The 24,624-nt window shown below is 35.2% G+C and overlaps 3 protein-coding genes across 15 annotated transcripts; 1 reads left to right on the top strand and 2 right to left on the bottom strand.

Moving 5' to 3' along the window:
* Positions 1-26: 26 nt before the first annotated feature.
* On the bottom strand, positions 27-14,253 carry LOC126873220 (nuclear autoantigenic sperm protein). Of its 9 annotated transcripts, XM_050633881.1 has the most exons (4): positions 14,013-14,253; positions 9,010-9,197; positions 1,359-2,078; positions 27-1,140 (listed from the first exon to the last, which is right to left on the bottom strand). In XM_050633881.1, exons 3-4 carry the CDS (start codon positions 2,076-2,078, stop codon positions 487-489), a joined length of 1,374 nt encoding a protein of 457 aa, XP_050489838.1. In that variant the 5' UTR covers positions 9,010-9,197; positions 14,013-14,253; the 3' UTR covers positions 27-486. The 9 variants fall into 9 exon arrangements, with proteins under 9 accessions (XP_050489838.1, XP_050489833.1, XP_050489837.1 ...); XM_050633876.1 differs by lacking the exon at positions 9,010-9,197; XM_050633880.1 differs by lacking the exons at positions 9,010-9,197; positions 14,013-14,253 and adding an exon at positions 13,395-13,538.
* Positions 3,575-13,483, top strand: LOC126873222 (uncharacterized). 4 transcript variants are annotated; one of them, XM_050633885.1, is made up of 5 exons: positions 3,575-3,717; positions 5,588-5,812; positions 10,230-10,337; positions 10,733-10,870; positions 11,597-13,483. In XM_050633885.1, the coding sequence occupies exons 1-5, from the start codon at positions 3,639-3,641 to the stop codon at positions 11,854-11,856; spliced, it is 810 nt and encodes a 269-aa protein (XP_050489842.1). In that variant the 5' UTR covers positions 3,575-3,638; the 3' UTR covers positions 11,857-13,483. The 4 variants fall into 4 exon arrangements, with proteins under 4 accessions (XP_050489842.1, XP_050489846.1, XP_050489843.1 ...); XM_050633889.1 differs by lacking the exon at positions 3,575-3,717 and adding an exon at positions 4,997-5,144; XM_050633886.1 differs by lacking the exon at positions 3,575-3,717 and adding an exon at positions 5,151-5,304.
* A 7,023-nt stretch (positions 14,254-21,276) lies between the features above and the next one.
* Positions 21,277-24,480, bottom strand: LOC126873115 (uncharacterized). 2 transcript variants are annotated; one of them, XM_050633666.1, is made up of 7 exons: positions 24,300-24,480; positions 23,517-23,751; positions 22,638-22,767; positions 22,345-22,556; positions 22,139-22,285; positions 21,529-21,729; positions 21,277-21,451 (listed from the first exon to the last, which is right to left on the bottom strand). In XM_050633666.1, the coding sequence occupies exons 1-7, from the start codon at positions 24,313-24,315 to the stop codon at positions 21,343-21,345; spliced, it is 1,050 nt and encodes a 349-aa protein (XP_050489623.1). In that variant the 5' UTR covers positions 24,316-24,480; the 3' UTR covers positions 21,277-21,342. The 2 variants fall into 2 exon arrangements, with proteins under 2 accessions (XP_050489623.1, XP_050489624.1); XM_050633667.1 differs by having other exon boundaries at positions 21,529-21,702; positions 24,300-24,469.
* Positions 24,481-24,624: the final 144 nt, after the last annotated feature.

Here is a 24,624-nt window from a genome sequence, read left to right as displayed (position 1 = left end):
TATAATCGTTCCATAGCTATAACACATTTAGAAAAATCAGCATTTAACGTTTATTAGTTTGACTTATACATAAACAGCCTTATGTTTTAATGTTTTAATATGTCCTAGAAAATAAGAGGTAAAAATTATTATAATTTGGATGTAATAATCAACTTATTTGATGCAAATTCCTGATTAGGTATAGAATAAATACACGAGTTACAGAAATAGCGAGAAAAAGAAAGAAATAAGATACATAAATTTTCAAACAATATATGAACTGTAATCATCGAACAAAAGAGATAGAATCAAATTAGTATATTCTATCCATTCCTATTAAAACATCTTTTCTGGTATACAAAGTCTTTCCAGTGGGATGGCCAATTTTTATCTTATTTTGGTCCAGCGCTAAAAATTCCATTTTCAATAAAAATTTTTCCCTCAAATTTTCACCCCGCTAAACGAAGTAACAAGGTACCAAGAACATTTCAGATGCACCAAACTCATTCAAACAGTTTTTTCCGGCGTCGGCTTTTTGTATGGCGATGTAATCTCTGTCTCTGACTCTTCGGCTTTCCGTTTCTTACGCACCAAATGAGATATATCACTAGCAGGTTTTTGAACTTTAGGTGCAGAGTCGTTGCTACCACTTGGTCCAGCACCATTTGAACAGCCACCAGCTACTTTGTTTTTGATACCTTCTATGACGAGTTTGCAAGCTTCCTGCTTAAAGTCTTTCATATCTGAGATTTTCTCTTGGATTTCTGGGAGCAACTCTTTCAGTTCTTGAATCTCCCCTTCTACCGTATAGAAGGAATCGTCCGTTTTGGGAGGTTCTTTCATTTCTTCCAAATCTTTGATACGCGAATCCAGCAATTCCGTAGCTTTGTTAAATTCTTCAATACTGGCGTCAAATTCGTTGCCCAAGGAGTGAGCTAATGCAAGCTGATAATGGATTTCGGCTATCGCCCTTGGCTCTCGCGGCTCAATCTGTTGCAGAAGTTCCAGACATCGATGTAGATCGTTCAAAGCACCCTGAAAGTTCCCTCCTTCCATGGCCACTTCTCCTAAGAGTCGATAAGCATCGGCCAGTAACTTCCAACCGGATTGACCACGCTTTAATAGCACCAGTTTCGCTAGTTCTAACACTTCCCAGGCAACCTTCAATTTAAGGGCAAATATTTGTTGTTCATTAGAGGTTTTATAAGATAGAAGACATTTCTAAACGATTGCTTAAATTTCTTTTGAAATTACGTAATGAGCAATAATAAACAACAAAGGAAGGTAAGTTTCTTTACAAGATGTGTTGCAATGCAATAATTTAATATAATCATATACGAACAATGAAAGAAGAAAATTAAATTAAAAAATCTTCATACCTGTAGATTGTTAACTTCATCCTCTTCGTCTTCCTTTTCTATGTCCTCACCATCATTTTCTCCATTTTCCTTGGCAACCCCATTTTGTTCAGTTGAACAAGAAGGTCCATTAGCGTTACTTGTATCTTTACTGGAGTCAGCCGCAGATTTCTCATCTTCTTTTGGCTTTTCGACCGTTTGTTTCGCCGTTTTACTATCTTCAGTCCTATCAGAGTCCGATTTTTCTGTTTCGTTCTTTTCACTGCTCGTTTCTACCTTCTCTTCTTTTTTCTCAACTTCCGGTTTCTTGAGTTCCTGCTCAGCTTCCGACTCTTCAGTTTTGTTTTCGGTGGCGGTTTTCTCTTTTGCCTCGTTAACTGCTCCATTGTCTGTGTGTTCTTCAGTCTCCTCTTCTTCCTTCTCGTCAACGTTGCTCAATTTCTCGTCTTCAGCCTCTTCCTCGTCCTCTTCATCGTCTTCTTCAGTTTCTTCTGTGCCCGGCACTCCGCCACCCAACACTCCAGCTTCCTCTCTCGCTAAACCAAGAAGAGCCCGACCGTAAAGCAAATAAGGCTCGCCAAGTTCGTCCGCGGTGTCTCCGTGTTTTTCGACGAGCAGTTGACATGCTTGTGCCAATGCGGTTACAGCCATGGTGTAGTCCCGGACTAAGAGATGCCGTTTGCCATGGGAGATCGCGGTCGCTGGGTCAGTGAAGGCTGCGTTTTCGGCAACGTCGGCCATCTATAACGTCAGATGCATTGTTACTTATTTAGTTATGGTTATCGCGTAATATGATTATATCTGATAAATTAAATTTTTTTGTTGATCTTTTTCCGTTGCTGTTTTCAAAGTGGATTACGATTTTTATGCATTTATGAAAAATTTAAATATACAAAAAATAAAACTTCCAGATTAAATATTTAGAGGATTAAATGCAAATTTGCGTTTGGATCTTTTAAAAATATGAATTTGCATAAAATTTACTCTCTGTTTAGAGAAACTTAATACAGAAAAATGCGTTCTTATAAAATGTGATTTCTCCAACATTCGATCCACATCGATGATCAAGACTTTGATAAAAGAATATTCTTCGATTATCCGCCCACGAGAATGGTCCGATATCAGTAATGCAATTAAAACGTGTTCAGAATATTCCACCTACGCGCGATACGTGTCGCGTTTTCTACGCAAATGATATCTATCGCCACAGCAATATATTCTTAGTTAATATTAACATTGACTAAATAAATAAGTGAATCTCGTAGAACGTCGCACGAATTCGACTTGGCAGCAAGCAAGTTGTAGATGAGTGGCGCGTGAGCAACTCGGACATGTTTCAGATAAGAGTAAGGCATTTAAATATCGAATACTGTACTACTAACGTTAGAACAATGGTAGGTAAGCAGCTCGTTAAGCGACAATCGCAGTTTCCTAATTCTCTTGCAAACAACCTGCTAACGAGCAAAGATCCACCTTTATAACAGAATCCCGCGAAATGATGCAACGTCGATGCTAATGACTTCTTGCGACCTACTAGCTCCACAACCTGCGGTCATGCAATTTTTGTTCCTAGTTCAAAGTTTGTATGATCCGTTCTTAGTAATAGATATTACTGAAGTTTCTACATCACATAATTCTAGAAGAAAGTTAGGTATCCCAATTATATCCAGCTTCGCAAGAAGCTTAATTTGACATTAAAACTCCCAAGGAGACATCCGATATCAAGCGCATCGTTAAACCTTTAACAACTACAATCTTACTATGAAGGCATGCTTCCTCAAAAGAGTTATCTTAGAAAGGCTGTTTCACACTTGAAAGAAAGAGTTCTTCACAGTTCAAAGAAACAGTAGTAAAAAACGACAATGCGGTGAACCACCGCCGTCTTTAACAAAATTTGCCAAGAATAGTACCACCTAGAAGGAGAACAATAATTCAAAAAAGAGTGCATCGAATCAAAGAACGAGCAAAGGGGAAGAAGAAGAAGAAGAAGAAGAAGAATAGAATAATGGAAGGAAACAAGAGAAGAAGGGAGAGGAACAAGGGAGAGAATCACCAGAGTGGGTTGTCCGCAGCATCCGGGTGGGGTGGTTGGTTGGGTGGTACGTCGGTCGATTTTCGTGCGCTTCGACGCAGAACGGAGAGGGCGTGCTGATCGTTTGCTCTCTCATAGCGGTGGAGAGTCACCGAAAACACCACGAGCTCCGGGGGTGTCGATTGGTCAGTGCGTAACTGGCAACTGTCGGTACGGTTGTGCGGCTTTCAGTGGGCTGCCAGCGGTCGCCCTGGGCACCACCTGCATGGATGGAGCCTACCCGTGTACCCAGGGCCCCAGCTCCACGTCTTATTTTCCTCGTTGCAACGTTGGCTCTCACTTTCGCAGGTAATTGAGATACGATTCTTCGCGCTCGACTCCCCTTTCCTTCGCTCGACGTGTTTTTGTTTGGGCCGTCCGAATGGATTCCCTAAACCGGCTCAATTGACAAAATCAATCTTACGTAATAAATAATCTAATAAGTTGGCTCGCATCCGCGGTTGGTTTCCTAGACGCACGTTGCACGATGTAGAACGTGTTGTGCAGACCTATTTGTTAACCATCAGCTGATCCGGAGAAGCGTGTCTGTGGGCCATTACGAGGCACGATTTAAACGCTACGATAATCGAGAACATGTTTTTGTCGTGTCCTTAGTCTGTGTGGTAAACGAAGACGTGTAAAAATATACTGTGACTGATAGAGGAGTTTCAATGAATATGTAGATTCATCCTCGTTCCATCGCGTTAATTGATACCGGTGTACGTTTTCAATGGTGCATCGATTAATTCGATATTTGAAGTGTATATTAAGAGGGCGGATGTTAAGTGGAAAAGCACGTGGATAATGATGCTCTATCGTTCCCGATCCGAAACGAAACGTCGTACTTTGCAGCGTCATCGTGTTTGATCACATTTGTAGTTTACGCAGATAACATCTATTCTTAGCAATTTTCGTCGCATGTTTCCGTATAATCGTAACATTAAGACGCACCAAACAGTGTAATCTAACAAAAATATGTATATATATGAATATGCAGACTGTTTTACGCATATCGTATATCGTACTAGATCATCGTCGTACCATGTGACTTGCTTCCATAAACACTTCATCCAGGCCTATTTAATCATCTCTCGCGCGTTCGTATACTTTGTTAATGTTCCTTCTTGTTCGCCTAAAAGCTTCCTTAATAGAAGAGTCAACAACCACCGGTTGAATTCATTGTATCGTGCATTTTTTTTTTTCAGCGGTGAGGAATGGTCACTCCAGAGAAGTGCTCCTATGCTCTAGTATGCTCGAGGGCTCTTGCTCACGTCAGTTTTCTTATGCAATGAAATATCCTATAGCATGCAGTTTAGCTATGGCGCGAAAACGACGCTCTTCTCAAGGCTCCTCGTTAAACGCGAAACTTACTGCCGTCAATCCCGACGAACGTCGTAGAATCTTCTTGTATCTCCTTAAGTAGAGGAGATTCACTTTTTATGACAGAAACTGTTGCAACAATATTGTAGTTATTACCGCTTGATGGACTACGATTACAGTGGATGCATCTTCTGACAAATTGCTGTTCCGACAGATGAGACGTTTAAAGACCAAAATGCATACACTCGTACGAATCTATAAATATATTTCACTGCTTTGATATATTCGTCAGAATACGTATCTATTATAGCTACAACCTAAGCCGCATCCAATAGGAAAATTATTCCGGCGTTTTACCAGCATTGCAGTTAGCTTCTTCGGAAGGTCAAATGACACGCAGAAACTATCATACTGTGGTAATTGGCTATCTTATACACTGACTGTGCTTCTGTTACGAAACAATCATCACCAATCAAGTTTATTCTTTATAGTTGAAGTAATATCATTCAGTACATAGTCGCATGTTTGAGATATCAACCCGTATAACAAATCTTCACTCAGATGTTCCATTACAAAGTTAGTATCTGAAAGAATTTATAACATATTACTCGCGAGTATCTTCGAGATCACAAAGGTTTTACAAGCGTTGAAACCTTCTAAGAGGATTTTGAGAATTCGCGAAAACATTGGAAATGATAGCTACTGTTAAAGTTCGTTAGTTTTCCTTCTATCAATATGCACATTGCCGAGAGGTTGATCATAGAATCGAGGAGATTTAAAGTAACGAGGGCATTCTTGTGCAGAGGAACGTCGATATACAACGTTGAATATAGAGAGACGTGTTTCATATCTGTTCCAGCGACCGGATTATTGTGTGGTGCCATAATGTCGGATCACTGGGAGGAAGTTGGCTGGGACAAGGAGGCTTTGACCCATGCGAATGTTACACTTAAATGGTACTTGGATGGACAGGTGGCGATGCTAGAGCAAACTCCCGGTCACAGAAATCATCATCCTAGCAGACGAGCTACCTTCCTCGTGCCAATGTACGGCGGTATTTGGATCATGTGCGTCTCCCTCACTGGTGAGTACCGGCTGATTTGTTGGATTTTGATTATTCCTCGACTATAGATTTTTCCTGAGAGAAAACTCAATTTTTATTTTATCATCACAGTCTAGTGAGAATTTTGAAACGTTTAACGAACAGACATACATCATTAAAGAAAATAATTGTATTAGATCGACTTTCATGACACAGTGATTTAATAAATAAAATTCAAAGTAAAGTAGTGAGTTCATTCCTGATTAACAGGTATTTTCTTACAACGCAGAAAATAGTTTGACATCATAAAAAAATTCCACGGATATTTTAGACTACGCCTATTATTGGATTTTTTAATTTACTCTTAGCTTCTGAATAAGTTTTTTCATTCACGAATCTCGTTCGAAAAATTCGTCACCGATAAAACAATTATATTACTATGTTTTTAAAAATATCTAAGTTTCCGTAGATCAAAATTTAAATACATAGTTTCTTAAAACAGCTTTGTTTCGAACGTTCTGAGGTAGACCGTGAATTTTCAATGATACAATGATGTGCACACACCTTTTCACATACATGTGTAATCGTCCCGACATATCTCCGATGATACGGTTCTGTATGAACGACGTTCTATAGGTGGATGCCACCTTGACTCTGACCAAGGTATCGACCAGTCGATTATGATCTGAAACAGCGTGTTGTCTGACTAGGAATACTGTGACCATGAACATCTTGAACGTTCCTTCGCTAAAGTTTATGCCAATCACTTTCACTATGCTAAACCTTTCATCCAAAAGAAACGAAAAATGATAGATCGATGTGGTAATAAAATAATTAAGAAATGTGACGGATCGATGCCTCTTGCTCACTTTTAATTCGTCCCATAATAAGAGAATAGAATAGTGGATACCGCAAATGTAAAATAATAAGCATAGATAATTTTGAAAATACCTGAAAAAGTTCTAGTTCTGAAAATAGCTATCTTTCCAATGCAAAGTGATTCGATTTACTGTAATTTAGATAAAAATGTATATGTGTTAGAGTGAACTTATTTGTTGTTCTTTTATCAGAGGAACCATTACAATGGTGATACTGTATGCTACAGTAGCTTCCATGATATAACGAGATTTCAGATTAAAGAATTTCAGTAATGACACTGATTAATATTAACATCCAAGGGCTATATGTGCAACATTCTTTTTCGATCGAGATTAACGTAACACTAATACGTGTATACATCATGTAGTCCTAACTGAGATTTAGATTTCTCACTGCAGCATGTGTCCGACAAACAGAAATTCCAGAAATCCTAACAAACAGAAATTAATTCATTAAATATTTCCTAATTAAAGTATAGTATCTACAACGATTGGTAAGCATCATGCGTATATAGGGTAAAAATACAAAATAAATAAGAAATATATTATTGCATATTCTCATGTATGTTACTAAAAATTATTTGCGAACATTCGTCGGCAATCAGATTTACAGTTTACGAAAACTTTTGTGAAACTTTTTCAAGGAAGATTAGCTTTATGCGGCTGCAAAAGTATTCAAACGTATTTCTTGCTATCAACTACCATTTTATAAAAAGTCTTTTATCAGAAAGAAGAGACTGGACAAACTTTAACGACTGAACTCTTCAAGGAAGAAATTTCAACAGTGGAAAGACAATACAAAGACATCGAAAAGGAATTTCATTGAAAAGTAAATTATAGCAGTAAATAGAAAGTAGCACGAGCATGTTAAAAAGGAAAGCCAGCGAGAACAAAAAAAAAACAATGCAAGAATACAAAAAGAGAGTTACAGTACTAAAAAAACTGTAGCACAGAAACGTCGATATTACAAAAATAAGATACCAAGCCAGGAGCGAATATACGATGGTTAGATTTTTTCAAGCTGTCAGTATTTTTTCTGACCACCTGTAGTATATATGCCCTTATTCTCTCGAATTCTACAAAAAGCAGGAAAGTACAGTAGTAGTTTGATAAAATCCAAAGGAAAATATTAGATCCAGAGACAGAAATTGGGTCGTTTTCTAGGGGAGGATGGACGAACTGTTCTGGAAAAAGTCAATTGTGGCAAAGTACGAAAGGGTGTGGTGACGCAGACAACGAACTAAACAAGATATCATGGAAGCTCCAACACGGGTTATAACTCAAATTAAACCGGATTGCTGTGCCCTTTGATTAAACAAAATTCTATTCCATAAAAGAAATAATCAAGGAAATATTCTACGAAGCGCAGAAAATATTATACATGGAATATTTGCAAAATGCGAGATACATTATCACGAAGCACAATTACTCACGATAAACATTCAAATCGATAGCCGCTAGTATCGACTTGTTTTGCTTTCATTTAGCTCGGAAAGTATAGCTATAATCGCGAGACAGTTATCGTAAAATACGATAAGATCCGTCTGCCTATCTTTACGATATAATCTTATCAGGAGAAAGTGTATAACGTTGCCAGAAAAAAGCTTATAAAAAGAACCACCTATGCACTTGGCTCAATTTATGAAAAATCGTTCTACCATTCTCTGACATGCATAGTTGCTTGTCTTCGATAACAAAAGAGATTATTGGTCTTTCGTTTATCGGTACAGCTCGTGAAATCAATAATTTTATTATTAATTTCTACGTTTGCACTCCATAACGAGCGATGCAATTATTTTGTGTTTTAGCGAGCAATCTCATTAAACAAAAAATTCCATACACTCTTTTCTTCCCACGACGATTCATCACAATACCGAAAATTGCAACGCAGCATAACGAAATCTGTTCTCCTTGTTTCTCAATGTTTCATCGACTCGTCAGGTTTTTGTTGCCGTCGAAAAGGTTTAATTGAGAAGAAAGTCCAACATCACAATTGAAATTTCAACGTTTCTCTGCTTCTGACGGCCGTGTTTCTTTTTGCCCGTGTGGATAGACCTTCATTGTCGATTGTATGATTTGAACATTTAATTTTCTCGCCACATCGGGGACAAGGGAAAATTGGAAAGGCTGCGATTACTATTTCGATCGTCTACTCCAAGTTGAAGCAGCTTTGCGGTATGAAGTATTTGAATTCATGGATCGTCGGTTCTTTGCGCTACAAGCTTTTGTATGTGAGAAAGTGGAAACATTAAAAGGAGAAAAGAAAAGATTATTTTGAAAAATATTAATTTCATAAAAAAAAAAAATTAGTAAGTCTTTTACGATTAATGAGATGGCTTTTTATTATTAAATGAACTTGACCTTCGGAAATGTGTGCCTATGTAATTTGTTCCTTCAGATTTCTTTTTCTTTCTCCTGGAGAACTTCCTCTGATGGTTTCTGGTCACGCCAAGCACGGAACGCTGCTGTTTAAATCAGGCGACGCACTGCTTCTGCTTTATGTACTGGGTCTTTATGAAAATCAGTCTAATATTCTCGACCTGCACATCCTGAAATTATTTTATACTTCTAGAAATTGTTTGGTAAATATAGTAATCTTTGAAATCCAATAGTACATCCTTGAAATGTTTTTGTTAAAAGAATGCAGAATGAATGGAAATTCATTAATGATATTTCATCTGTTATCTATCTTATCACATGTCAAATCTTCGTTATCAAATTTATGTTGGAACTCTTTTGCTAGTTTATCAAATGAAAGAGGAGGCACGAGGACAGCCAACCTAGACCCGCTGAACTTGGATCGATCTATTTCTGCTTCAGGATTTATTATTGCTCAATTCTCCAAGTTTCCACGACCTTCTATACCCCCCGTCTTCCTGACATTTCACGGAAATCCACGTTCAGGTTCATCCTCTCCAACGAGCCGATAGTATTCGGCATCTGATATCGAATCTCACGCTCCAACTATTCGGCGCTCCTGACCCCGAGACTTAATTCGACTACTCATTTCCAGTATCGAGTTAACTGATCACACGTAAATCTGTGTAAACCGGCTCTCTCCACACGGGAATACAACATTTTATTGTTTCTATTTGAATTAAGGCCAGTGCGTGCACCTAATTACAACACCAACTCTGTATTTTCATTTTCTTTTTCCAACTGATCGATTCCAGTTTATTACAAGTTATTTTGTTACCATCGACTCGTGAAATCAGCGAGTTTTCAATTAAACCTTAGGGCATACATAAAAAATTAATAAAGGTTCTTTCAAATTAAATAATTAAGTTTTCGCATACACAAAAATGTATAATAAACGTAGAGCTACAAAAATTCAGTGACATTTTCTCCAATTTGATACTCTTTAGACTAAATACGGGATTTAATGTTTCCAAGCTTTTTCATCAAAATTTCACCACACGAAGGAAAGCTTTTAAAGATCGTTTAATTAAAAATCGAGTCGAGTAGAGTAAGGATAGAAGCGGAAACCAGCGGAATCCACCCCGTTCACAATTTTGTTCCACGTCGCGCAAGGAACAGCGTGAAAATGACGTCATTTCTTTTTTTCACTTCTCGTGTTTCAGAGGAGGAAATACGACTACTGGGTCAGGTAGGTTTTCCGCAAGGGAGGTGCATTAACTACTTGACGCCTGACGAAGTACACGAGGAGATCCGCGCCGCCTGGCAGAATCGTGAGTATAGTTGTTTCACTTTTATTCTCTCTCCTTTACCTCCACGATTATTGTGACGTGATCACCCTCGTTAAATTGATTTCTATTTACGGCGACTGAAAATTAAATCGATACAGTGTAGCTTCCAATGTTTTGCAGAGAAGAAAGAATAGCTGCGACATTTGGGTCGAGATTACTTGTCGTCGAGATGTTGCAATTTTTCAATCGATTTCATCCAGAAGAGAGAGAATTTCTTCCTTTTGAATTATTTACTCCTCAAAAATTCTAATAACTGACAAATATTTTTGATGATACTAGCAAAGTGCATCGAAGATTCTGTGGATTTTATATTTAACACGATTCATAGAATAATTTTAATATTTTTCTAAACGATAAAAATTCATGTTCATTCATAGGGATGCAGAACTTGAGTATCTCCTGTTCTCTAGTCTGTCTGATTATCTTGGGCACAGCAGTTCTCATTGGATTTTTTGGACTCTGCAGACATCAAATATCGGCCGTCCTCGTTACCGGTGTGATGTATCTTTTAGCAGGTGAGTTTGTTGCCGAGAAAGCTTTTAAAGCGACATTAAAGTGTTAATCGCCATTAGCCGAATAAATTTGATCGATGTGGAGCATCGTGGTTGCGGGAAACCTGGTAACCGCAAAAGGATTTCTGCATACTTAGTAAGTCGACCGCAAAATAAGCTGTTTTAAGAGAGGAATACATTGTTAAAAAGTTCTCAAGCTCTTTATTCGTCGATGGTAAATACGAAAAATTGCTTTTGGAAAGTAATAGGTGTGAAGAATGAAATTACAAACCGATAATCACAAGCAATTCAATTTACATTTCCTCGTTGAACCATGTATTCGATTGTGTCACGCAATCAACTCATTTTTATCGGAAGTTCAATAACTTTTCATGAATAATTAAGATATTTTCTTATTCAACGAAGGAGCTTCCCTCTTGGTATTAGTGGTCGCCGTTGAGTACGATAAAAGGCAAATACCTCTCACCTCCGATAAGACGTTTCCAAACACTCCAGAATCTATTTTTCTTTGTACTCCTTTGCTTCAATTAAGTCTTTTGTAAGCAGAATTTCTTTTTAAAAAAATGCAAAACTGCTTGCTACAGAATTTCATTGTCCATATAAAGATAAATATCTGTCTTATTTTTAACTTATTCAAAATTTCCTAAAATTATTCAAATATTTCATGTTAATGATAATCATCTGCTTTAAATTAAGAAGTTTCCTTTTAATACGAAACAATTGTTTTAGCCACGTTCGCGTTGTTCACCCTGACGATAATTCACTTCAAGAGAGCTCAGGATCGGGGAACTAGATTACCCGACGGCCCTGAGGATGGTGTAATTGGTGGACCGGTTCCCCGTAATGTTCTCAAGGCCAGACGATTCACCAGCTCCTGGAGCATGGACTTTGGATGGGGTGGCGTTACACTTTGCGCCCTTGCCTCGGTTGCATGGATCTTGCTCAGCAAAATAATGCGTTTCAGCCCTATTGCTGCTATGATAGCGTAGCAGTGGGAAGCCTTCGAGGTCTAAGGTCGTTTCCAAAAGTTACAATATAGCGTTTCGATGTCGTCGCCTCTTTAAGCGTGTTCCAAACCAAAGGTGATTGCATTCATCCATGATGGGAAGTGGGTCACAGGAGTTGATTGTGTAGTTTCTGATTTATTCTGACTAGAAAGTGAGTCAGCTTGATGGGCAGCTCAATACCATGAACTATTTTGTGAGCTATGGAATTTTCATTGTGTGGAGCAATCAATTTGTGTCAAGTTGTTATTCGCAGTCTGTAAAGTAAGAAGGCTTTAGCATATAGGTGGAAGTTTGACATTTGGGAGTAATGGAAACAGGGTACACGACATTGAGGCAATTTTGAGAGTATTTTTTCAGAAACGATATCAGAGTCGAAAATGACCACCTCGAAGGCAGTTTGTTTTATCAACAGGTAATGCGTGTTGCATAGTGTTTGTCAAATTTATGGGACTAACTTGGACCGGTCTAAAGCATGGCAAGGTATAGAAGGAGCCTAATTTTTGGCAAACCTTCTAAATGCAACATTTTGTACAATTTATCTAACAATCTCTAGTCTTTGACAAAGAAAATATACATGGATGAGTGAAGAACTATATGTTCAAGAGGGATGTACAAGCTTTAAAGTAATACCTCTTGTATCTTTGAGTTTCCAAATCTTTAAAGTTTTGCACAAATTTATTGCCCTATCGAGATAATTCAAAGATCCCCTTTTCATATAGATCTTTACTGTAAAGTAAAATATTTGCAGGTACACGAGTAATGAGATAATATGTGTGGGAGGAGAGTACGGTGTCTGAACTGAAGAAGTATTATTCATTGATAAGTAGAACAGAGTACACGTTTACCTCAGTTTTGATTTGCAGTCGGATTAGTCAATTACTGTACGAGTAAAGGAAAACCTTACTGTTTCTAGTCTGTCTTTTTAGACATATTTTTAATATACTTCTAATATGGTCTTCTTTTTGTACAGTTACAATTAATATGATTAAATTTATGTGAGAGTTGATTTGAAGTAAGAATATTTTTGTGTGTTGTAGAAGCTGAGACAATATTTGTTGATCTTTGCTTAAATATTTCAATACAGATTGTAATGTAATATAGATGCCTATAGCATAATTCGATCGCCTTATAATTAGAAAGATAAGCATGTTTGTAATATGCATAGCATAGCAGTAAACTTGTTCGAGCCAATACAAGCAACGATATGCGTGTTTGCAAGAATTTAGCTTTTGCTACGACTTGTTATAGCAAACAAAAGAGGAATTATGCCAACAAAATGTATCATATACAGAGGATTGTGAATTGCAATTCGTCCATTAAGATTTAAGAAACAAAATAAGGATGCTTTAAATGAAAGCATCTCCTACATACCCGGAGACTAAGTTTTGCTAGTTCAATGATAAAATGATTTAAAAAGGAAAAAAAGACGAATATATACGCTTGCAAAACTATTCTCCGAGTGTTTATTTAAACGAAACGCATTTTTCTGATAATATTTTCTTGATTGTAATATTTTTTACCTGATCCTTGTTATTTGTTACATTGGAATTAATGTATCATACATGCAATAAAAGAATAAGCTATGTATAAATAAAGGATATCCTTGTTCTTTAAGTTTTATCATTTATAACCTCTACAATATTGCACAACTTAAAGAATTACGCTTTTACATCGTGGACTGGCAGGTTATGTTTCGCAAAAACGATGTTCGCATGAACATGACTCACGATGAGACGAATACAAGTAGATAGAATGTCAGTTTTCGTATATATGAGCTATTTGAATACGAAAACACGTGACCAGACATTACAGGTATATGTAACGCGGGACATGGTCGCATTACAACCTATACGTACATATATGTCTGTACATAGATTAAACATATTATAATTTTGTGCCGCGGTAAACAACAAAAGTAGTACAACTGTGAGCTCATTGTACTAAGAATGTACGTATAAAAATAAACTATGCGTTACGTTACTATTTCCTTCGATAAATCTGTTTAACAGCATCTTATTTTCTCGAGTATACGAAATATCTCGTTTTTTAACGTGGTTATTCATACGAACGTTTATCAATTTATAGGAAAAAAGAAAAATATGGTCAATGCACGTAGAACACAAAGAAAATATACATACCTTGATTCCGTTCGAATTACTGGACGTTTGACGGTTTTTTAACGATGGACACGCTTTCACTATGTTCCTTGTGGGTTGCACGCAACGTTCTGAGTATCACGAACTTTACTTAAACAGTTACAAGTAAATTTATGTACAGAGACGCAAAGATTTAACGGAATGACCGTTATACCAAACAACGGTTTATTACCGGCACGCGCACAACTTGTATGAGCGTCAAGCACATCGTGAGCACAACGATTTATCCTGCACCAATGTGAACTGAACTTTCGACTACGCATGTGTACTTATTTTACCGCCATTTAGTCTTTTAGGCGGGAACAATTGATTTAGATAACGTAATATTTTGATTTCACCAAACATACTTCAACTATATTATTACTATAATTATTTATTTATTATATTATTATATTATTTAATATAACATTTCTTATTTTTAATATATTCTAAACAACTATCGAGATAAATCTAATTCGATATATCGAATAAGATGTGACACAATTAGAAAGTTAACAATTAATTTTCATATTTTTTTATGAAAAGAACAAAATTTACTGTGGAGTATTTAATGTTGAAAATAAAGAATGCATGATTTTGTATTCTAAAAATCTAAGAAAAATTATATTAGTAGTGTATATAGAAAAGATTGCAATTGATCCGGATGTATCGATATTCCTAGACTGCGCAATGAAAGTTTTTCAAATTAACACGCAGCTTCCATCTTTTTGTGCAGTTTTGTTGAGTGGTATGCTATGCCGTTCCATAAATTTTCAAAGAAACTTATTGAATTTGTTGAATACAAATTGGTAAGTGCACACAAAACGATAATTACGCAATGATATTTCAAGCTACATAATAATTGGCATAAAAATATATAGTTACTGAGAAATATCTTATACAGAAGCCAAGACACCGTCTGTTGCTTGCTACAATCTTTTAACATTGTTGAATATATTTTTAATCAAATATCTGATTTTAATCTTAATTAGTATGATCTCTTATCATATTCAAATACACACATACAATACATTTATGTAAATTCACAATTTAGTGAATATAATATGAATATTATATATAGTCATGTATTTCAAATACTTTATACCTTTAGATCTATAATTCAAATATTTTCTATCTTTGCATTTACATGTCTAAATTTTCTATAAATACATAAAATGTGGCTCAGTATATTTATCAAATAATTATTAAGAGACATGCAATTCGTGATAATTTACTATAGAATACTGATTTATAGTTCGGTAGTTACGTACTACTTAATATTGATTTTCAATAGATCGATATTCAACTATTCAAATTGCTTGCGATTCTCGATCGCCATCTTGGATAATGTAACAATGTGTATCGTCACATAAGATTTCGGTTTCGTTTTTCAGGTGCAAAAAAACTGTGGTGAAATTGTACATTCTTCGAATTCAATGGTTTTGAAGGTAATTGTTATTGGTAAGTAAGAGCCTGATATTATTATTCGATAAATTTTCTCAGAATTACTGTGAGATATTTAATAGAAATGATATATACTATATTGGAGTAGTAAGAAAGATTGAACAATTATGATTATAAAATTTAAATTAATGCATATTAAAATTACATATATGCAAATTAAAATTAACAAATGCTACTTATAAATCGGAATAACTACCAAACAATTAAAGTGATATAAGATATTGATTTGTTTAATCGATCGACATTCAAAAATTTTTTCCGATTCTCGATCGCCATATTAGATAACATCTAACAATGTTTGGTGTCACTCAAAATTTCGGTCTCGTCTTTCAGGTGCAAGAAAGTGTGCTGAAACTGTGCATTCTTCGAATTCAATGGCTGTGGAGTCATCCTCAGTGGTAAGTAATGATTGATTTTATTATCAGAAAAATTTTTACAAAATTGCTGTGAAATATGTAATGAAGATAATTTATAAAATATCAAAGTAACGAAGCAGAGAAAAATTATAGTTATAAAATGTAAATCAATGTATATACGAATTAAAATTAATTATATTGCCTATGAATTGGATTTGAAAAAATTATTTAAAAATGAATTATCCAGTTATATCCAATAGTTGATTCCGAATAGAGTTATTATTATCTTCAATCGTACTTTTAATCGGTCTTAAACGCGTTTCAGCAGAAACTTGATCATTGATGTTATTGCAAAATTCGATAGGTTTTTTATCAGATTTCAATCTTTCAACACCAATGTTTAATTCGTTCTTAACATTATTTTGGTATATGAATTTTTTATTACGCATAGCAAATAATTTTTCTTTAGCTTTTTCCATGGCAGAATGTTTTTCGTTGTGATAATTTTTCCAGCAATGTTGAAACCTTATGAATACATCATTCCAAATGCAAAGTTCCTCAACTGAAATGCATTTATATTACAATTTAATATAAAATTTAAGCAATTAGAATAATCAATGTTTGTGTAATGTTATTTTATAATATACGGACGTGTGTGATTTTTGTACCGTATAAAAAGAAAGTCGTAAGTATAAATATTGCAGTAGGAAGAGTAATGTTAGATAGAAGTTCATTGGCTAAGTTTAGAAGCGCTGGTCCTTCACATAAAGTCATTCCTTTCATGGTATCCACCAACCATGGTAAATATAAGTAAGGAATATCATATCTATCAGCAAACGTCATCATTAGAGTAGTTATCAGTCCAGAGATTATATTTGTTACCAGTATTATAATCTTCAAATCTGAGAATAAAGTTTTAATTTCTTTAGACGAGTTAGATTTCAAATGTAAAATTTTCAAATTTTCGAATTTTTAAATTTCAAATATTAAAATAAAAAATTTTAAAAATTGTTCTAAAATTTTAAATTAAAAAATATAAATTTCATATCTTTTATATTCAAGCATGTTTTCCTCGAAGATATAAAACAAGGATGAAGATTTTTAATAAAGTGATAAGTTTTACGGTAATATTTAAACTTTGTTACTGTAATTTCGCCGAAAAAGAGCATTAAATGCGGCCGATTTTGTCACTGGATTCCCGTGAGGGTAACGGCCTCCGGCTTCTAAAGTGATACAACTTAAACAATATATTGCGAAACACATCAGTGCCATGTACAGTGCTTCTACCTAACATTGTATAATACAATATTAATAGTAATAAGAAACGCAAGATATACTTAATTACACGCTAGTTTAAATTTTTAATATCTTTTCGTACCTTTGACAAATTTTTTACATGCCGATTCTTTCCATTTTCTTTCCTATTCTCTGTGCGTGCGTATGTAACATTTTTTTCTAATTTTAATGACATTATAACAGGATTTTATCAACTTATTCGTACATGATAGAACCATTAGGTTATGAGCAAACTGCAATCCACGTGTTTTTTTAAATTATATATATATATATATATATATATATATATATTAACAACAAACGCAAAATTGGTACAATAAAGTAAGTAGTCTGCAATTTCAAGTATATACGTCGTACGATTATCCTTTATTATATCAAAACATTGTGTACAAGGTTTTACAATAATTTTAATAATTCAAATTGCATAAACATTTTCTGCTATCAAATTTTTTTTAGAATTAAAGATTTAACGAGACTGCCGAGCTTGTCTATGGAACAAACAAAACACTTGAAGCCAATTATGTACGGTCAGGACGGATAATAAAATTTCGTCGCGTTTTATGTGAAGTCCATCCAAAAATACTTTCACACAGAATACAGTGACCTCCACGATGATCACGCACAATTGCATTAAGAGCCAGGGTGTATGTAACATTGGATATTCCTAGAAAAAAATATCGTTTCGCTTTAATATGTCGAATTTAAGGGAAATTTCTTCGAATCACTCACTGTAATTGCTCCCAGCATGATTAAGGTGTAGTGCTCTATTCCCAGAATCGACGTCATTAGCTTTAGATCTCTTTCCACATCCAAAGGTACTAATAATAGAACGATTAATTGTTATTAAATTCTATTCTAAGACTGTTAGGGGAATTGAATAAATTACCGGTTTCATTGTTTCTGGTTTGCGAGGGTGATCTGACTGGCAATTTGCAATTTATTATGCGGATGATATCAAACGCTGTAATCACCTAGGTCATTAATTAGGCAGTGTATTTGTAAGATTTTCTTCCGTACACAGTATTGTGCAAAAGGCTTAATTTCATGATGGTAATTTATCATGATTTTAGGAAATATTTTAACGTAGTTAAAAGGAACGAATCTTCTTTTATCCTTTCCTTAGCTTATATGTATATTCTTTAAGAATATTTCGATACTCAATTGTACATTATATATTGTAAAATACGTGTAAAATGATTTAAAGTGTATCTTAAGAATATAGAAAGTGAGAGGCGTATAAGTAAATTATTTGAAGTACTAAAGATAGAATGGAAGATAGTAGGAAATGAGTTTATTGCAAAATTACCTAACAGCATCGCTAATATAATTCTTTAAAAAAAGATTCTTTTCTAGTAAATTACCAATAATTCCTGAAAAAGATAACACTTTTTGGGAATCAACAACAAATCTAAAATAATATCAAGTTGCACAATACTGTACTTCAAGATATTTCAAATAAATTTAGATTAAACATTTGGTGAATCGAATTTAAAAGTTCACGAACCACTATCTTCGTTCAGACGAAAGAGATTCGTGAACTCTTGTGTTTTATTATGCGGAAATAATTAAGGAGTATTACGATCGACTAACGGTCCCAATGAGGCCGAGTATGATCACGTAGATAGAATTTCCCATGATGTAATGGTCGCACAGGGTGCACGCTAGTTGTCCAAGTCGCTAGAAAATTGTTACATAAATTATCTACCTGTTTCTCATCGTAATGTCACGAACATTACCAAAGCTACTAACTAAATATCCACTACGTTCGTTAATTTTTCGTCTACATCGAAATCTCATGATTATTCTCGTCAAACTTTACGAAAATGATTCCAAGCTTGACCCGGAAACGAGAAAAAGCAATTCGAATTTTGATTACTCTTTTCTGGAACCGTGCCAATTATTAACTCAGAGAATTGATCTATCCTAATTTCGATAATTCGTAATTATTCCAACCAAGTTTCACGATTCAACGATGTATTGCCAATCAATTAACCGGTTTGCATAACGATGAATGCAACGTTAACGACGTTATCCACACACGCGCACGTGTGTTCATGTACTCACCGTATTTTTGTTTCCAATCAGCGCTTTCAGATTGGAAAGCACAGAACGTTTGCAACGACGTGCCATTCTCTAAGTTCTTTTCTTATTCTCATAGCCGAAACGCTCGAGCAATTTTCTGCAAGTGAAAAATAATTCACCGAAATTTCCCCCGAAGGTTATACACGGCTTATCATCTTATAATTTTGATTCAATAATCTTCCCTCTCTGAACAATTTGAATAACGTTGCATAATGCGTTTCACTTCAAGGAGCCTAGGTCTGTAATTTTCGATTCTCATTGAAAAGAGGAAGAAAAAAAAGAAAGGAAAATTCTCACGATGAATGTGTATTCTGGTAAAATTCAATCGATACACGACGAAGTAAGTCCTTAGAAATTATTTCATTGTTTCTGGTTAGATGAAATTTTCTGTGAGAAAGAAGGTTTCATTTGAATGGTTAAGTTACCTCCTTGATTCCCTGAAGGGTTACAAAAGTTTCATTTCCCATCTCTTACTGTTCTTGTATTCCAACTTAACTTCACATAATAATAATAAAATAGATATAAGGATAAATGTAATAACACTTTACTGATACTTTAATATTTTACCATGGTATAACAAAAATATCTTATAAATTAACATAACGCCTATTTTATCTATGGGTGCATAAATTTCTTTTTCATTAACTGACCTAAAATTTCAGTGAAAGTGGGGGTGTAGGTGTTAAATACAAAATTTATTCTCTTGATCTATGAACATAGAAGGTTCAAGGGGAAAGTGGTAGGATAAAAAAATCTTTGACTTGTGGGGACTATGGATAAAGTTATGTTTTAATGGAGAACGCTGTATGCTTTTAAACATTCAAATTATTCTGCTTATTGCAGTGCTGTATGGCTCACATAAAACCTTGACCTATTAGTTTTGAAGAATGGAAGCAAAAGCGAATGAAAAATCAGAACTAAATCTAAAAGCGAATAATCCAAATAATTGGTTACTGATGGTTAATCTGATGGAATCTGTTTTTCTTTTAGGCAACCGATCATGGATTTCCCCCGCGAAAATTTAAAACTACTTGTCCTTCTACGAATGAGATAAACATAAAGGAAGGGAAAATTGATTCTACCGGAACTTCTGAAAATGAAATACTAAGAATTTTTCAAGCTTTGTTGTTGTCTACCTGTATGTTACTTCTGAACTATCATAGCGTCCGTTATGGTCGGACAGAGTATAGTATCTTGGAAAATGGAGAGATTGCTCCAGGTTATGCTCATAAAGCTGTGATCACTTTGACCCTAGGCTACTCTATGCCTTATACGATTGTTTCTTTCTTCGCCATTTGCATGCTTGCTTATTCTTTGATCTCGGTGAGAACATTTCATTAATTTTGTTATTTATATAGATCTACAACAATAGAATATGTTATTTAGAATAATTTCATTGCTGAACTTTGTCAAAAGAGTTGATGGTTTGCTTTTGTTGAGAGAAATTGTACCGTAGTGGGATAAGAAGGACATAAAAATTGTTCTAAAACTATGGATTTTTGTTGCACGCTATTACTATAAGATATATAGTATATATATATATATATATATATACACACTACAAATTATGCACACTATTGGTTAAAAATTTCGAATTATTTGTATCTACCTTGAATCACTTAATTTTATTATCAATTTAAAATTAGTGCTATAAAGAAATCTTTAAATCTCAAATTTTTGCCTGGTAGTGTATATCTCTAATAATTGTAAATATTGTAGAAAAATCCACGTTGGAGTCTCCCATCGATAGTTCTCTATCTGGCTGACTTGGTTTGCGGTATCAGCGAGTCCATTGTCGCTATTTGGTTATTTTTCTCCTATTTCCCATTATCGACCGCTCTGTCTTACACGTTAGGCACAATTTTACTGATATGTATGTTTCAGACCCTTAACACGTATATATTTGCTTTTCGATCATACAGTACTCGAATGGTAAATTTTGCCATTTAGTCGGAGAAATTTGGATGTGGCTGGGCGTCCTTCGACTGTACGAACATAGAACCTTCAAATGAAGCATAGGATCGACATTCACGAGGAAAGGAGACAAATCGAACGAAAGAGCGAATACATCATTTCTCTAAAATTATATTTTATAAGCTACAGCGTGTACAGTTTGTAATAAAATATATCAGTCGTCACGTGATATGCGTTAGTATACTCGAGTAAACGATAGGGCAGTTTAAAGCATTCGTTGGACACTTTGGGCTCGAGTTTAGGATCCGAATTTCTGGACAGTAATACAATCTACAAGGAAATATAATTATTTTCGCGTGCGGATGTACCAAGATTTTTATGTCCGACTTTTATCGACTCAATTTTACCTTGGACAATATTTTTCTACCGCTTCCTTCAATGTGTATTTTCCATTATGGTTGTTCTTTGATATTTCTTGGACGATGAAGCCCATGAAAGCTTGACATGGTACTCCTGTTAGCTGAATATCGTTTTCTGGCTCAATAGTTGCCAGCTTGTCTGGTAAACACTCGTCTTTATTGCTGTTCGAAGAACAAAACATAATCGACCTGAATTATTATTAGAGTACCGATGTTTATGCTGATTCATATTTTTGAGAAGAAGCAGAATCTAATTAAAAAAAATGCAACTTACGTAGATATTCGTACATTACCAGCTAACTGTACCAAATTTTACAATTTATATAAATATAAACGAAATAATAGATTTATACTAAGCTAGCTAGAAAATAAAATTACCGAAAAATATGTAATTTATATTAAATATCGACAAGTGTCCTAATACATAATAATTATAGCTTGTAGTGTACTTTGAATATTTTACAAATTTTTGCACATTAAATGCATTGTGTTTTGTGCAAATCTAAATTAATTTTAGATTTTATAGACGTATGAACACCCGTCTAATTATTTAGAACAACGTAAAGAAATTTTACGCAGATAAAAATGTTCTGCTTACTTGCAAAGATAACTTTTCATCGAGTCTAGATTGCAAAACATATTCGGTTTGAGGACGACACCAGGAACGCTCCAAAGCAACTGTGCTTTGGCTGCGATTTCCAGGACTTGGTCGTCCAATTCTTTCGCAATTTTCCACAATTTCGAGCTGCAAACAAAATCGTTTAAACCGTCTCGCATAATGTAGAAGTTTATAGTCGATCTCACCCTTTGAAGAATTTATCGATTGACACATTGACGTTCCTTATATTTCCATTTGCAAGTACCAATTGTTCCCTAAGCCTATCCTCTCGACTCGATATCCAGGAATGATAGTTATTTGAATCGTTCAATTTAGATTCCAGTCTTGTTCCATTAATACTCGGCTGATTCAATCTTCCCTTATTAGGCTCCTCCTTTATTAAATTTATCAGGTACACCTACGATAAAAATTCGCGTCACCGGCGTTCTGGAATTTGGACAAACGTTAAAATTTCAAAGATTTCTCTCGAAGGTTTTACATTAAAGTCTGGATGTCTTCTGGCCGCAGTTTCTATGTAACAATAATCCGTCGTCGACCAGTTCTGATTATCCAGTTTGAAGAAGTACGCATTGGATGCTCCGACTTGTAGGTTCGAGATTCCTCCTATTCTAAAATATCGAATGATTTATGGAACAACGTTGATATCAAAATTTCTGCCTTGTGTACGGAAATCGTTGAAACGATCGATATAGCGCTCCTGGTGGAAAAAATATAGCGAGACTGGAAAAATTCTTTTGTAACTGCGGACTGATCTTTATTAACATGGTAATCGCTAAGTGGGAAATTTAAAAGAGCAAAATCGTACAGAATGCGCATAATGTATGAAATTACGCAAAAATATTCGAAATATAATATTTGGTAGAATCTGGAACGAATCTCTATTCAAGTTCCACCTTTTGGTAATTCAGTTATAAAAATAATAATTTATAAATAAAAATTATGAGTCATTGTAAACATGAATTTACGTAAACATCCGTAGTTTAGTGATTACTATAGCGTGTAGACGATGACAAGATGGTTGATACAGCGAGATTTTCTTAAACTTTCCTACGAATATTTGTTAAGCATTGTGCATTACCATCTCTTTGCGATACACAAACCTATGGACACGCGACGTTCATTCTTTGGTAACTTTCATATTTTTTGGTATCTGAGTAGTGAAATTAGAAATTTGTGAAAAGTAGCGCTGATCAGTTTAGCTTTCAAAAAGTTCGAATAAGAGTTTGGCTTTCGAACAATTCGAATAATAAGGCAATCAGAAATTCGATAGACCGATTATTAGACCTATTTAATGCTTTGATTCATGATCTCACTGTATCCTTTCCATCAAGAGTATAATAAAGAAACAGCTAGACACCTGTTACCGACAACGGTGGGCGCACAAATAGCCACCGTGAGGAAGATCAAGAAAACCAGGCTTCCTATGATTAGACAGGCTGCCAGAAATGCGAACATTACATCCGCTGGCCATTTTCGTAATTGATTTACTACGCCTTTGATTATCGGCGTTTCACAGGGTGTCTCTGTAAACTTGGCGAACTTATCGCTGTGATTGTCCGGGTAAAGGAGCGACACGTCCTCTCCAAAGGGATCTGTTGTTTTTGACAGAAATATGTAGAACGTTTGATACAAACATGTAGAATATTCGTAGATTCGTGGAACTTGTTTCTTAAATTTTTAGTAAGAGGAACAAGGCTTCGTTCATAGACAGATATCTTTATCAAGTTTCTATGTTCAAATATCGCGAAACGAGAAAGGACGAGGTGAAAATTTCTTTCTTAAAAATTCTTTTTAACATCTTACTAATTCTAATTATTCTACGGAACGTAGAATTTATGATTTGGAATCAAGTTTCCTAAGGTTAAGAATTAAAAGAACATAACACATGCGATGAAAATAGTATCAAATAATGATACACAACGAAACCAATTTGCTCTTCGCTGTCTCAGTTCGTCGATTATTATTATTATTTCCGATTTAATTTTAACTTCGAACCGGCCTTGCCAAAAAAAAATTACCACACGGTAAATTCAATTCAGTTCTCGACAGTGAAAAATTTCCGAAATTCAAGCGAAAATACTGTAAGAGCGTAAACGACGATAGTAATGGTCTTTGAAGCGGCTTCTCTTCGATCACTTACCCTTCGTGCTCGGCATAATGTCGATACTTTCACACTGCTAATGTTGTTCTCGTCTCTGGCCGTTTATGCAGTTAGTTTCGTTCGCCAAGTCAGCATTTCGTAATAATTGGCCGTATTTAAATTGAGTGACGACGATTTGCCAGACTACGGAGGTGGACTGCGTTGCGCTGTTGGCATAATGTTCAAAGTGGAGCATCGAAAATGCGTTCCCGCCGACGAAAGTACGCGATATGAGAATCTTCGCGCGATAAAATCGCGCACGTAGGTTATTCGGCGATGATTGCTTGTTTCTCGATATATTAATTTCGATGGTCACGCGATACTA

Source organism: Bombus huntii, chromosome 14, assembly GCF_024542735.1.
Source record: "Bombus huntii isolate Logan2020A chromosome 14, iyBomHunt1.1, whole genome shotgun sequence".
Taxonomy (NCBI): Eukaryota; Metazoa; Arthropoda; class Insecta; order Hymenoptera; family Apidae; genus Bombus; species Bombus huntii.
The sequence above is the reverse complement of the archived record's forward strand: the minus strand, read 5'-3'. Positions and strand labels throughout refer to the sequence as shown.